The sequence below is a fragment of the Lepisma saccharinum genome, chromosome 18 (genome assembly GCF_977018435.1).
Source record: "Lepisma saccharinum chromosome 18, izLepSacc3.1, whole genome shotgun sequence".
In the NCBI taxonomy this organism is placed as follows: Eukaryota; Metazoa; Arthropoda; class Insecta; order Zygentoma; family Lepismatidae; genus Lepisma; species Lepisma saccharinum.
Window position 1 is genome coordinate 23277953 of NC_139246.1, and position 14252 is coordinate 23292204.

The 14252-nt window shown below is 36.4% G+C and overlaps 1 protein-coding gene across 1 annotated transcript; it reads right to left on the minus strand.

The window, feature by feature from the left end:
- Positions 1–3300: 3300 nt before the first annotated feature.
- On the minus strand, positions 3301–14252 carry LOC146002468 (uncharacterized). The gene is made up of 5 exons (XM_083140338.1): positions 14183–14252; positions 11292–11334; positions 9205–9239; positions 7669–7989; positions 3301–3456 (listed from the first exon to the last, which is right to left on the minus strand). The coding sequence occupies exons 1-5, from the start codon at positions 14225–14227 to the stop codon at positions 3448–3450; spliced, it is 453 nt and encodes a 150-aa protein (XP_082996464.1). The 5' UTR covers positions 14228–14252; the 3' UTR covers positions 3301–3447.

Here is a 14252-nt window from a genome sequence, read left to right on the forward strand (position 1 = left end):
CCAGTAACTCGTCTCAGTAACTCTCCCGCTCACTCGACCAATATAAACCAGCCTTTATTCGCACACTAGTTGCACTGGTTGAGTGGGAAATACGAGTTCAAATTAGGGAAATTTAACGGTCTCTCAACAGGGATATACGTGCTCTGTTTGTTTTTAATTCATCCTTAATAAGCGCTTAAGGTTATTATAATAAAATAACCTAACCTTACCTTAATTAGCGCTTAGCATTAGTTATTGGCATTAGTTATTTACTATTTGGCACATATTCCGAATTGTTTGGTGTTTACGTAGATTGCCGTTCGTTACATACTACGAGGGCCATCCGGAAAGAAGTACCTGTTTTTAATTTTAAAAAAATATTTAAAAATAAAAACTTGCCTTCCAACTGGAATAACCCATTTCGCCTAAAATGGCGAAGAGCTGTCAGATCTGATTGGCAGGTGCTGATAAGCAATTAGGCGAAATGGTGTGAGACCAAAATGCTCGAACTTAAAATTTTCGAATAATCAATTAAAATTATCTATAATCAATTATTATTTATATTCTGCAAGACAATTATTATTTGGATTTTGCTAAGCAGTTTTGCTTGTGGGTAATATTCACCCTGCGCGTGTTCTTGCAATCAAGGGTTAAATATTGGCTACATATTAAGAACATTGAAATCCAACCATTGGTTTAAGAGATATAGCTTATTTCCTCTAAAGTCAACTGACATCTTAGATTGGCAGTAATTTCTATTATAACTCGCCTAGTCTTACGGCGGGAGCACTCCATGCTGGCAATGGAAATGGAAAGAGGAATACTCCCCAGACCAACCAGACAACAGCGGTGACGCCGAGAGTTACGACGCGGCGGGAGGAAGTACTACGTGCGCCTCGTTCTACAGGCTGCTGCGTTTCTTATCGTGCTGGATTGGTCGCTTCCCCACTCCCCTTGCCAGCATGACGATCGGGCGCCTTAAGAATAGACAAGATCTATAGCTCTCGCATTTATTGAAGCCTATATCCTGAAACACTCGCTTCCCTGCAAGGTGGTTATGCGTGTTGCCTAAGTCTACGGCGTTGGTAGAAGTTTCCATTGAAAATTTGCTATTAAAATCGATTTATCGCCGTAGAGTTAGGCAACACGCATAACGCCTTGCAGGAAGCGAGTATTTGGATCTAGGTGTTTCATTTTTATGCGTGTGACTGTACATCCCAGGGCAGTATCAAGGTTTGTCGAGGCCTCTGGGTAAAATGTTTTGTGATTGATCAAGCTTGATTATATTATTGGTTGATTGAGTTCATGTATTAAGTCCACTTTATGCACTGCAAGGCTAATCGGGACTGGACCTACAGTTTTAAGTGGGATCCGAACCACTATGTGCCTCCAACGGGTATAGAACCCCGGATTTCTTGATTCCAAGGCGACGACGCTACCACTGCACCATCGGGGAGGCTTTTTTTTTTCAGCTTAATATATTAACCACCAATTTTCTGCAGTTGATATGGTAGACCTTCTTTTAGAATCAGTAGTCATTCAGAATCGAACATATCGCAGATAGGTTTGCAGGGAGAATAGCGCAGTAAAATAAAGTTACAGGAAAAAAATTGTAGCGCTATAGCAGCAGTAAAATTCTGCATCTAAATGTCTACAGTATATTATAAAGAGGGCAACTTATTGATTGATTGTTAATAATTATTTGGGTGCGTCACAGAGTCTTAACTTATGACTTATGAGGTAACCTAAACATATATTCTGGGTGGTCCAAAACTCCCGGAAAGGTCACATATCGTGAGAAATACACATCGAATCGGAAAACGAAAAAAAATACGTGTTTAATAAGTTAAAGATTGATTGATTTATTTAGTTTATTTTACTTCGCGTTTTGTGCCTCTTGGCTAATTTGCGAAGATGGGGATGAGTGATGAAATGATGAATGGACATTCACAAGCAACCAAGCCCGACCGGGATTCGAACCCGGGATCCTTGGCATCACAGCGCGATGTGCTAACCACTCGGCCACAGGGTCGGGCTAATAAGTTAAAGAAAGCTATATGGAAGGGGCATATACTCTATTGAAAGGTCTTGACGTGCAGATTCCGAATCTCCAATCGCTTTTACTCTAGCTCAATTAGGGGCAGAGCGTCCCTTTGAAATTTTTTTGGGTTTTTATGATTTTTTTTATTTTTCCGCGAAAATTTAAAACCTCCTAATTGAGCTAGGAGGATGGTTGATTAGCTCGTTGGACTAGGAATGAAGCCCTCTTTCCGATTCTACAATGCAAAATGGGGGTTTCCATTTAAAATTACTCAGTTACCCCCGCCCCACTCCCGGGATGGGGGTGGGGAATCAAGTGTGATATCATTGAATAGCTTTCTTTCACTTATTAAACACTTATTTTTTCGTTTTCCGATTCGATGTGTATTTCTCACGATATGTGACCGTTCTGGGACTTTTGGACCACCCGGTATATAAACCGCCAAGTGTTTTGCTTAATATGCTAGTAAAAAACATTAAACAAGGAAAGAAGATACGTTTGTACTTACCTTAAAAGCCCTCAATATGTACGTGAAGTAAGTCGTCTAGTTACGAACACGTCAGTACTCAACAATAACACGTAAGTTGCACACTGTTGAGAAAAATACTCAATGGCCGAAAGGAAACAATCAACTCATTCCGCCGTCCGTTAGCTTATGTTAGCGCGGTTCACAAAAGTGTTGCTTCAAGTTAGGTGTCCCGTAGTTCACTGTTGCACCTAGAGCGAGCGCTAGTATCTCCACAATTTATTTTCACTAGAAAAACTCACAGTTCTAATACGATGTTATTAACGAAAGAAAGTTATGTACTTCATAAAATTATTTATTATCATTATTGTATCTGAGAATTGATTGTTTGAAAAAGTGTGCCTTATTTCCACCATAGCCAAATCAATCCATGGTATAAAGTATATTGAGCTTCAGATATCTACAAACAGATCGACTGAGAGCTGTGCTACAATTGGATCCAGAAAAGTGTAGACATACGACAATATTGAAGGTTTTTTTTATTTTTAAAATACAAATTCTTATGGAATTTTTTCACAAGCATAGCCAGCTGGTTAAAAGATTTTTTTGGTGGAGGTCCCAGTTGCCCATAGGTTAATCCGGCCCTGGTACTTCCATCATGGAAAGTAGCAATAGCTGTTATTTACTGCATTCCAATCTGAATTAAACAAACATCATTTTTACACATAAACTATATTATATTTTGCTCTTACTTCAGATAATGGTGATTATAGTTATATCCAAATACAATGATTTTGAAAGCAAACAATTGAACTTCAATGCAAGTTATGAATTTTATTGTGTGATTACAAATTTCGGGTGCTGATAGGTGCATTAACCAAGTTCCAGTGTTCTCTGCTGCTTCTGCTGCATCTTCTATTATTAATGAGTTGGAAACATTGCTGAGTGAAGTCATCAACAATTAAGTCAACTGCAAAATATAAACATATATTAATAATAATTAATTTGTGAACGAAACAGATCCTTACTACATTCCTTATAATCTCCATTACGGGTATTAATACTTGCAAAAATTGCTTTTTCATATACTTATTTCTTATTTTACAGTTCGGGTTATATTATACAGGGTGTCCGAAAAGTCACGCAACCCAGACTTTGAACGTACGTAACTTTTGTGGAAAAAAAACGATGGAGACATGAACCTTGCGCTGGGTATTAACTTTGTCTATGCAGATATTGTTTAAACATTAAACAGTAAAGTGATTTTTTTTATGAACGTTCAGTATGCAGTAAAAGTTACTACGGTGTAAAAATGTTTTGTATTAAGTAAAAATAGCCATGGAATAAAATAAAAGCCAGTTATGGAGTGGCTTGTAATAATTTTAGATGTGTATAGATAGCCTGTGTGGGTATTTATCGAAATGCAAAAAGGAACGACACATTTTTACACACTTGAATGGATTCCTGTTGATTTAAGGGGTTAATTCTGGCAGTTTTTTGATATTACAAGGTGTACTGGCAACATTGGTCGTGTCATAAGACAGTACCAGGTGTACCCGACATCTGGATATGTTATTCAATCAATGCCCAGATGAAATAAAGACTGGAAGTTTATCGTACAAGAAGATAAATAGGTTAGGTTTTGTGAAGAGATATCATGTTTTCTAGCGTCCGAGTCCGTCTGCTAAAGCGGTGACGTAAAGGGTAATCCAGAACGGGTCGTCCCCGTTTTGAACGCCACTGACCAGTATTGCCTATACTTTAATTCTCACTCATGTCTGTGATATTATGTTGTTTTTTAAGTGTTTTAACTGATTATAATATATTATTTCTTAGTGTACATGTTTTAAAAAAAATTGACAAAAATCTTCTTGTCTTATAATTTTAGTGTATTTTACAGGGTTAACTTGACTTTCGTTATTTCAAAAGAAGATTTTATAACAAAAAAATTTGCATTACACCTCGAATTTAGTTTCATGAGTACCTACCCCATTTTAACCAACGTTGTCCAAAATTGAAACTTTGCATATTTTCTAGAAAAAAATGTTTTTCCTGTCTCCCCTAATGTGTGTTTTAAGTCTCTGCTATCCCCGAGGGAACGGCGTCCGCTATAGGACAAGACGATGCTGGAACGTCGCATCCCGTAGCTCTACTAACCGTGTATCCTCTGGAAGAGTAGAGACCGTGCAGCGATAAGGCAAATGGTAAATTATAATGATCGATACTGTCTCCACATTAGGTTTATTGATGTGACTGGAGGTAAGGATTGTAAACGGAAGGCACACTCTCTCACTCACCTTGCCTAATCCGGCGACGCTTCCTTGACCACAACGTACCCTTGATTACCAGCCTAATAGCTTAGACGTAATGGACCATTTACACGAGGCCAATTGTGAAGACATTCCACTAAGCCAATCCAATGGCTACTGGCGCCGAAAACTGTGAAACCATTCTAGTGGAGTGACTTTAAACAATGGCTGGATTGCCTCTATTCAGACGATGCTAATGTTGGATTGGCTGAGTGGAATGTCTTTACAATTGGCCTCGTGTAAATGGTCCATAACTTCCGTGACAAAAGAGAGCAACACGTAATTGCCCCTATGCTTATATAGCAGGTAAGTGCATGACCTGCCTGTCGCGCTGGACGTTTGACGTCGAGCATTAGGCAAGGTTCGTGCGTCACTTGCACCTTACCGTCTACAATATAAAAACATTGTTTTCTGATAGTCTAGGGCCTAGTCAGTCGTGAAAAATTTTGCAACATATTTTCATTGATTTGGTGAGCCGAAATATGATAGTGTCCCCATCTTGGACGACTCTCCTTTAAATTTGTATTATATGTCTTTGCATATCATAAACTTCATTTCGTCGTTTGTGGGAACCAGAGGGACGTAACTCCCATTTGTCAAATTTACAGGAAAGAGGAAATAATGTATTCTTAGGACATGGACGTATTTCGAGGGGGTCCGGATCCCCAGAAAGACTTACTAAGTACAAAAATTTAAAAAATAAAATAATAAAGTAACTTAATTTACATAATTGCAATACATGCTTCTTGTTTTAATCGAGTCTTATTTATTTCTGCCAAAGTTATTGGATGGCAAGGATTTCAATGGGGTCATACGACTTTCACTGACAGTAGCAAAGAAGATTTGTGCAAGATTTATTACTACTTATAATTATATGTATAAAATGTTACCAGGAGATTTACTTTTCGTCAACTGGATCGAACATTATTTTATTGATGTTCAATATAAATTCAATTGTTTATCTATTTGATATTAATTTTCTTATTTTTTACAAACTTTGCCGACCTTACTTATACGTAAGCTACATAATAAATATGTGCTGTTATATCACTATCCTCATACCGTCTGTTTACCAATTCATGTAAAAAAAATATAATAAAAAAATATTTGAATATTTAATTAATACAGTGGAACATTAATAACTCGAAATTGAGGGGCGGAAATAGAAAAATTTAGGTATCAAGGATTTCGACTTACCAAGGTTCGAGTTATTGAGGGCCAAAATTGCAGACTTCGAGTTATGGAGGTCTAATCTCATTAATAATGATGGTTACATACACGGCAGGGAGGGGGCTTTCAAGTCCAGACACGATTGTTGATCACCTGACATTGTACGTACGCACTCTACACTTCGACTTATTGAGGTCCGTGCGACTAAAACTTCGAGTTATAGAGGTGATTAGAATTTAACTTCGACTCATAGAGGTTTTTCGTAGTCTACCTTCGAGTTATTGAGCTCGAACGGCATCTGATAAACTGTACAAAAATTCGCCTTATGAAGATTTTTATTCGAGTTGTTGAGGTAAAATTAGTATTGAGTGTTATGGACAATTCAAGAGGATTACAAAACATTCGATTTATCAAGAAATTCTAGATGTTGAGGTTCAAGTTATCAAGCTTCCACTGTACTATTTTAATATTTTAATTAATTTAATAAAATTGTAATTATTTTTATTTAACATTATTAATATTATTATTATTAATATTCTTGTATAAAACGATAGTTCGTCCTATTCTTGAATATGCAAATGAATTATGGTTTCTGACTAGAACCAGTCACCTTCAAAAAGTTGAATCAGTTCAAAAACTTTTTATCAGGTTATTAAGCACAAAGCTTAAAAAAAATAATATGACCAACTTTACTCTGAATGGTTAACACAGTTGAATATGTTTACCTTAGAAGAAAGAAGAAAAATGAAAAGGATAAATTTTGTACAGAAGATATTAACTTTCCAAGTTGACAGTGAATACTTTTTGAATAATATAGCTAATAAAATTCCCAGATATTCCCATTGGTATATCTCAATTCTCACATGCCTAAACAAGGCAAGAGGTTTAGTAGCTGATCTTGTTGAAACCTACAATTTGAATTTATGTTGATGTATAAGATTGTAGGATCCACTGTTTTATTTTATAATTATATATTCAGTTTTTGAATTTTGTATAACCAATTTTGACATAGTGATATACCTGGTTGTTAAATCATATCATCACTTACGTAAATATGATTAATATTATTATTATTAGAACAATACACAATTAATTGCACAATATTATATGTCAATAAACAATTATTAGTATCGGAGATATAATAGATCTCGTTGAAAACTGTAATTTGAAGTGTGAATATGCTAACTTGTTATGTTATGTTATGTTATTCTACAGCTTATGTATTTTATTCGTGTAACTTTGTACTTTTGTATTGGACTTAGTTCTGTATTAGGTTTCATATTGTGATCAACACTTAAAATGAAAAATAAACTACTACTACTACTACTACTACTACTATTATTATTATTATTATTATTATTATTATTATTATTATTATTATTATTATGAGACATTTGGCTCCCCCGAAATATATTTCTAGATATGAGCCTGTCGTAGGAATATGTTTGATTCTTAAAAAGAGTCAGTGAATTGGAGATACGTGTCTCCACGTTACTTCTGACAATGAGAGGTAGTGAGTGATATGCCGACCTAACTCCAAATAGAGTAGCTCTTCAGAGGAGAATATTTAAACAAAGCTGAACACTGCAGTTTTGGAGTTACGTTCCTCTGATTCTCCTACGACAATTAGTGTACGTGCATATGTATGTGTGTGTGTGATGGTGTGTGTGTGTGTGTGCTGAAAATGTGCTAAATTCACTTACCCTGTCCGTTTCACTTTCAACGAACACGATTGCCAAGCTCAATACATTTTTCATGTTTGTCATTATATCTTCCAATCCAATGGTAGCACAAAACGACATAATTTGTTGCACGATTGAGGCACCATTATTTTTCATAAATCCCATGGCAATTGAAAGCATATTACCACCTCCCATTAAACTTTGCGCCATCTGCAAAAAACCATCCCCGCTACCCTCTGATTCTCCCTGTCTTCCGCCCCTGAAGAAGGAGTCCAATATTCCGCCAGGCTGGGCTCTCCTCTTCTCCCTGGACACACCAACTTCCGTCTCCAGAGCGTCATCCTGCAGAAAGAGAACAAGCAAGTCATTACATACGCTTGTTCGTAACAGGGGAGGGGACATTGGGAGCCATGCTCCTCCCTCCCTCGAACTATGAAATATTTAATGTGAACCTATAAGAAAAAAAGGTAAAGTGCTCCCCTGTGCATAGCACTACGCCATGAAGGCGTATAGGGGGTGTGGGATTAACGCCCCACACTTTCTTGATCCGGCCGTGAGGGGGTGTGATGTGATCAGCATCACGCCCCTGACCGCCTTTACCCCCTAGGGTTTCCCCCAGGTACCAATGTTATTCGACGCTGGGTGGGCGCCGGGGCCGCTTCCGTACGAAAATACGAGGTCAAAAAATATCCGCACTTTCACCAGAACTTTCTATGGGATGGCCACACTGCCTTCAGCGCTCGCGTGCTGAAAGTTGGTACTCTTGTGGTTGTATGGCCGAGGTTTGATCTTAATCGCTCCGTTTTACTTTATTTTGTTGAAGAGTAAACATGGCCGCGCTGCTGGCAGTGTGCACCAAGGGGAAACAGATGGCAGTGTGCACCAAGGGGAAACAGATGGTAGTGTGCACCAAGGGAAACAGATGGCAGTGTGCACCAACGGAAAACAGATGGCCGTGTGCACCAAGGGAAAACAGAGATCAGTATGAAATTTCTCTGGTCTGAAGGTGTGTCAGGGGCTGAAATTCAGCGCAGGCTTTCAGTACAATACGGGGACATTGCTCTACCGCGTAAAAGTGTGGATTTGTGGATCGAGAGGTTACGAATGACTGGGCAAGAGGGAAGAACGAAGCGGAAGCAGAACGCCCATCAACCGCCACCACTGACGGGAAGATTCAACAAGCTCTCGAGAGATGATTCTGACCGATAAGGTGGCATGTTCTCAGATGAAAAAAAAAAAGATTTGATTAAGCCGTACAGAATATGTTACACACACAATATGGACACCTACGTTAGTATAAGCAAAGTGCTACATTCAAAATCAGTATTACTAAATGGTTCTAAAAGAGTGTATATTCGAAGCGATTATTGATTGCTGATATTTGGTTATTTTACAAAATAAACTAATCGCCACAATGGTGATACGATTATATGGATGAAGGAACAATCACAAACACGTATGCTCGAGACAACGAAATTCCTTCAGAGGATTATAATGGCTGCAAGCGCAAGAGACATACATGTCAAAATATTATTTGAAAAGAGAATAGTATCTTACCAATGCATATGTTAGGTACGATTCCAAGTCCACAGCTGCAAAAGAGATCATAAATTATAAATCAGTACAAATTCAACTCAAAGTAAACAAATTGCTACACTCTATTTTGCAACTTTAAAAAAAAATTAAGAAATATCGTTAAACAGGTAACTCATTTTATCAGAATACCGATCTGTCACTATCCCTCCAATTCGTGTTGTACGACATGCCTAGATTTGAAAGTTTGCGATACCTATCATCAATTTTCCAAGATCTGAACCAGGGTGACCAGACGTCTTCTCTTATCCGGACATGTCCTCCTGTTTAAGTGTCTGTCCAGAGTCCGAGCGTTTTTTATATATATATATATATATATATATATATATATATATATATATATCATCGATGATTTTGATGAAGGAACACTCACAATACCTATACCCAGGCTCGTGATTCGAATCCTGAACCCCTGGCATCGTAGCAAGCTGCGCTAAAGACTCAGTTACGAAGGCCGGCCAGTTCCTTTACGAGTTATAGATAAGTGATACAGAAACGCGTAATGAGAACTTGATTATAAGTAATATTTACTTTTATGAAATAACGAAGCGAAAGTGTAAATTCAATATTGATTTCGCAAGAAAATATCCAGAAGAAACGAATATGAGGTAAAGTGTATACGGTGGCTGTTGCTTTTCCCTGCTGTTGAAAGAGTGATAGAAATGTTCGTGGCATTAAAATCATATTTCTTGACCCAATCTAACCTCCCCAAAATTTTAATTCGTTTTTTTTCGAAATAAGTTAAAGCGAAGATTACTTGTTACATTTGCATTCACTTATGGGGGAATATTTCATTCTAATATCCAAGAATTGGAAAATAAGTAAAATCCTGTGCTTCAAATTATAATAATTTTTAGTTGTGATTGTCAAGTGTTAAAGAATACATTAGGATTCATTGATTGAGTTGATCCACTTTATGTACAGTAAGGCTAATCCGGACTGTACCTACAGTTTAAAGTGGGATCCGAACCAATATGTGCCTCCACGGGGTATCTAACACGGGACTCCTTGATCACATGGCGGCAACGCTACCACTGTGCCATCGGGGGAAGGCGAAAGGAAATTATTGAGGAAGATCACCCGAGAAGTATCTGTGAGCAAAGTGTTTGTAAAATTGTTTATATTGATTACATTATGAGTAATGGTAAATGTGTTGCCATTTTTTTTTATTTTTTTTTGCGGTGTCATCTTTCTACGACTTTGTCCTCCTTTCGCCATGCTCTGTTCCTTTTTTTTTTAATGTATGGGTCTGGTCACCCTAATCTTGACATTAGCGAGGTGAGAATATTTTAAGAGGGAGGGGGCATTACTTATATAAGGGCTGAGTTGATATTCTTACCGATCCCCACCGATGATGATAGTTATACTTGAAAATTGTAATAATTTAAGACTGGCAGTGAACCTAAACAACTTTGCACACGTTAGGTTTCAATCTCTTCTAACAACTTTACGAATAATATACAGTATATATTATTATTATAAGAAAGTAACAGAAATATCTATTTTACCTGCATTTGCACCTATATTTAAAACAAATACACCGCCATAATTGTTAAACTTCAACTTACGACTTCGAAGTTTAATTGAAGTTTCCCAGAAGTTCAAAAGTAAATGTGGAATTATTTTCTCACTAAGTTACAAATGAACACTGTACATTGGGGTGCACAAGTATTGCTCGGTAAATTGTCCACGACTATTTTCATTAATTTTTCTTTTGCATCCTATATGTTTTTTATGGAATGGGTCTCTTCCAAACTTGTAATACCCATTATCCAGTTCGATACCCAGTAGATGCACATAGTGGTTCGGATCCCACTTTAAACTGTAGATCCAGTCCCGATTAGCCTTACTGTGTATAAGGTGGACTTAAAATACCAAATCAACCATTCTCCAGTAAATCAAAAATGTATTCCCTTACATGCTCGTTTGAACAACTAAGCCCGTTTCTGCGTTAGCAAAGACTAAACAATGCCTCAAAATAAATAAGTAACATTAAATATATACTCTGTGTTTTTACTCTGTTCAGTCAACTTATGTTACTTGACACTTACCTTGATTAAAATTTGCATTCTCTTCAGATCCAGTGCTGCTAACCTGCGAGATAATTTTAAATTAATTGATTCTAACTGTTAATGAATATTGAGAAACAAGAGTTCAGATTATTTTTGATTTATTGAGATTATTTTAAATGTCATTGGCATAGTATGCTCTGTCTTAAAACCTTATGGATTTTTAGTTCTGTGATTATCGCCCTCCCCCCTTCCTCCAAAATACAATTTTATCAGAATGTAAAAGCGTTAACATTTGAAGTGGATGGATGAAAGTACAAAGGCAATTGTAAGGAATCCATTGTTTAGGCTTTCGACATCTTCCAGTACAATCAAAAACGATATGAGGGTTTAAATATGACAGCTTACTCTTACCACTTACTACCTACAATAATTTGGTAGAGGGATGAAGACATAGAATACTCAGGCAAGAAAAGCTTGAGAAGAACTTACTGATTATGTCAGCCACATCCTCGTCTGACCATGCTGTCTGTCTAACGTGGTTTTTGGTGTGCACTACAGTAAAATTGATTTTTGTGTGTGTACCAGAGCAAAATTGATTTTTGTGTGTATCATAGCAGAAGTTTTTCTTGTGGGTATGCACCACTGCAGAAGTGTTTGTGTCTGGGTGTGCTACGGCAGAAGTGTCTTCTACGTGTGTACCACAGCAGAAATGTTTTTGTATGTATCACAAAGGAAGTTTATTTTTATTTGTACCACACAGGAAGTGATTTTTTTATCTGTACACAAGTGTTTGTTTTGTATGTCCACCCTGGATGTGTACTAGCTACAGCAGAAGTGAATTTTTGGTCAATCAATACCTAAGAAATAAATTTGTGATCAGTACATCAGAATTGATTTTCTTGGTCAGTACATCAGAAGTGATTGTTTATCTATGTTAAAACAGAAGGTTTTGTGCTTCCCAGCTGGAATTTTCTATTGGTTCCAATAGAAATTTCAATTGGATTGAATTGGTTTCAATTGTAATGAATCGAATTCTATCGGAATGTATTGGTTTCAATAGGAATCTCAACTGAAACCAATTGGAAAATCAAGACAATTTCCAATTGGTGAAGTGTATCCAATTGTATGTTTGTATATATTGTAGAATTAATATGTTATCAATTCATATATTGACTCAAAGCATAGGTATTTTGACACCACATTTCCTGTGATTTAGAAGTTCGTTGGAAAAACAGCACACTTGAACTGAATTTCTTCTGAATTCTAATCCATACTACTAAAGTCAGATTTATCTTAATAAATACATAACTAGAACTCTTTCTTAAGAACCAACTCGACCTGAAAGGAGCTAGTAGTTGATAAATGTTCATATTAGTTCTTCTTTTTGCAATATTAAATTTCGATGGTTATTCTTATGTGTATTTAATGTAATTGGAAAAATGAGCAATCTTTTGATCAACAAAGTTAACCTCGACAGTCTTTTGTTTGATTATCACTTTTTCAAGTGTTGTGGGTCAGATTCTTTGCTTAACCTAATTTGTTGCTGTTTTCGCATCTATAAAGGAAGAACAACATGTCAATTTATGACTCAAGCAGCATATTTTTCGATTTTTTGTAAGTGTGTTAATCACAATGAAGCTACAGAGTTGAAAACGTGTTCATATATTTGAAAAAGTGTGTTGTATGTGAAAGTTTTTCTAAGTTACAAATTCCGCATGCTTTACCAGAAATTTATTTTAGTTGTTTTATGTGATTTGTCCTTTGTATTTACAGTTGTATAGATAATAATTTTTCTTAAGCAATATATTGAAAACAATAAAATACTTTCCAATAGAAACCAATTCATTACAATTGACCAATCGGTTCCGATAGAGTCTCCAAAAACTCACATTGGCTATTGGAACCAATTGTAAAAATTTCCAGCTTAGGTGTACGCAGCAGGAGTTTTTTTTTTTTTTAGGAAGTGATTTGTGACCTGCGCTTCAGAAGAGGTTTCTTTTGTATTGTATACCGTAGCAGAAGTAGTTTTTTTGTCTGTACCATAGAATAAGTTGTTTTTACTGCCTACCAGAGAAGAAGAGATTTTTTATCTGTACGACAGAAGAAGTGATTTGTGATTTGTTCTACAGTAGAAGTGGTTTTTTGTATATGTCACAACAGTAATCTTAGATTGTGATCATTTGGTAAGTTTGGTAATCTTACCAAAATGAGAAAGCTCAACGAGTAATGCAAAGTTATTTTCTTCCGCAGCATCCGGAAACTTTGTTCCTATGAGCTTCAGTGCATACTTTTCAGCACCAACAGGATTTAGTCAGTTAAACTATTTTTCAACAAAATAATCACTACCCTCCAAGCACTCAAGACATGATTTTTATAAACATTCGGTTATTCTATTTGATTGTGATAGATCTGTTACCCAAATTTCACATAAGCTTTTTTTAGTCACTCAAAAATGAAGGCACCAAGTGTACTGTACTGACGATTGTGGGAATAGTGACTACAGGACAGCAGTTAAAGTCTTGTCTTAGACGGAATTTTTGAGAAATTCACTTGAAACTTTAATGGCATGAAGGAAATAATAATCCAAAAAATGAAAAATATTATTGCAAAATTTAATACACTTATATTTTTTATATGTTTCAGTATTTTTCAACATACATTGCACGTGTCGGTTACAAAATATCTAGGTCCTAAGTATCAGAAATGTAAGGTGAATTTAGGAATCAACAATTCTACACAAGACTGCAAAGTACAAAGGGAAAACACGAGTCTCGGATATGTTAATACTCAAGTTAAAACGAGACAGTATGTACCTAAATTGCATCAATTTTAACTCCTGACATGCAAGGAGGCAAAAATGATGCTTTGGGAAGTAGGTACTCATTAACATCATAAAATTATAGAGTAAATTCAAGCAAAGGGATGCTTACCAGCACTGAAAACAGAACTATGCATGTAAACCCAAGAGTGTGCATGGCTGCAGTAAGACCGACACAATCT

Bases quoted from the DNA above. Each gene is read 5' to 3' on its own strand.
- LOC146002468 (XM_083140338.1), bottom strand. From the start codon at position 14,227: ATGCACACTCTTGGGTTTACATGCATAGTTCTGTTTTCAGTGCTG. The intron at 11,335-14,182 runs GTAAGCATCCCT...ATTATCTCGCAG, and splicing joins TAGTTCTGTTTTCAGTGCTG to GTTAGCAGCACTGGATCTGA. The intron at 7,990-9,204 runs GTAAGATACTAT...CTCTTTCTGCAG, and splicing joins CGTACCTAACATATGCATTG to GATGACGCTCTGGAGACGGA.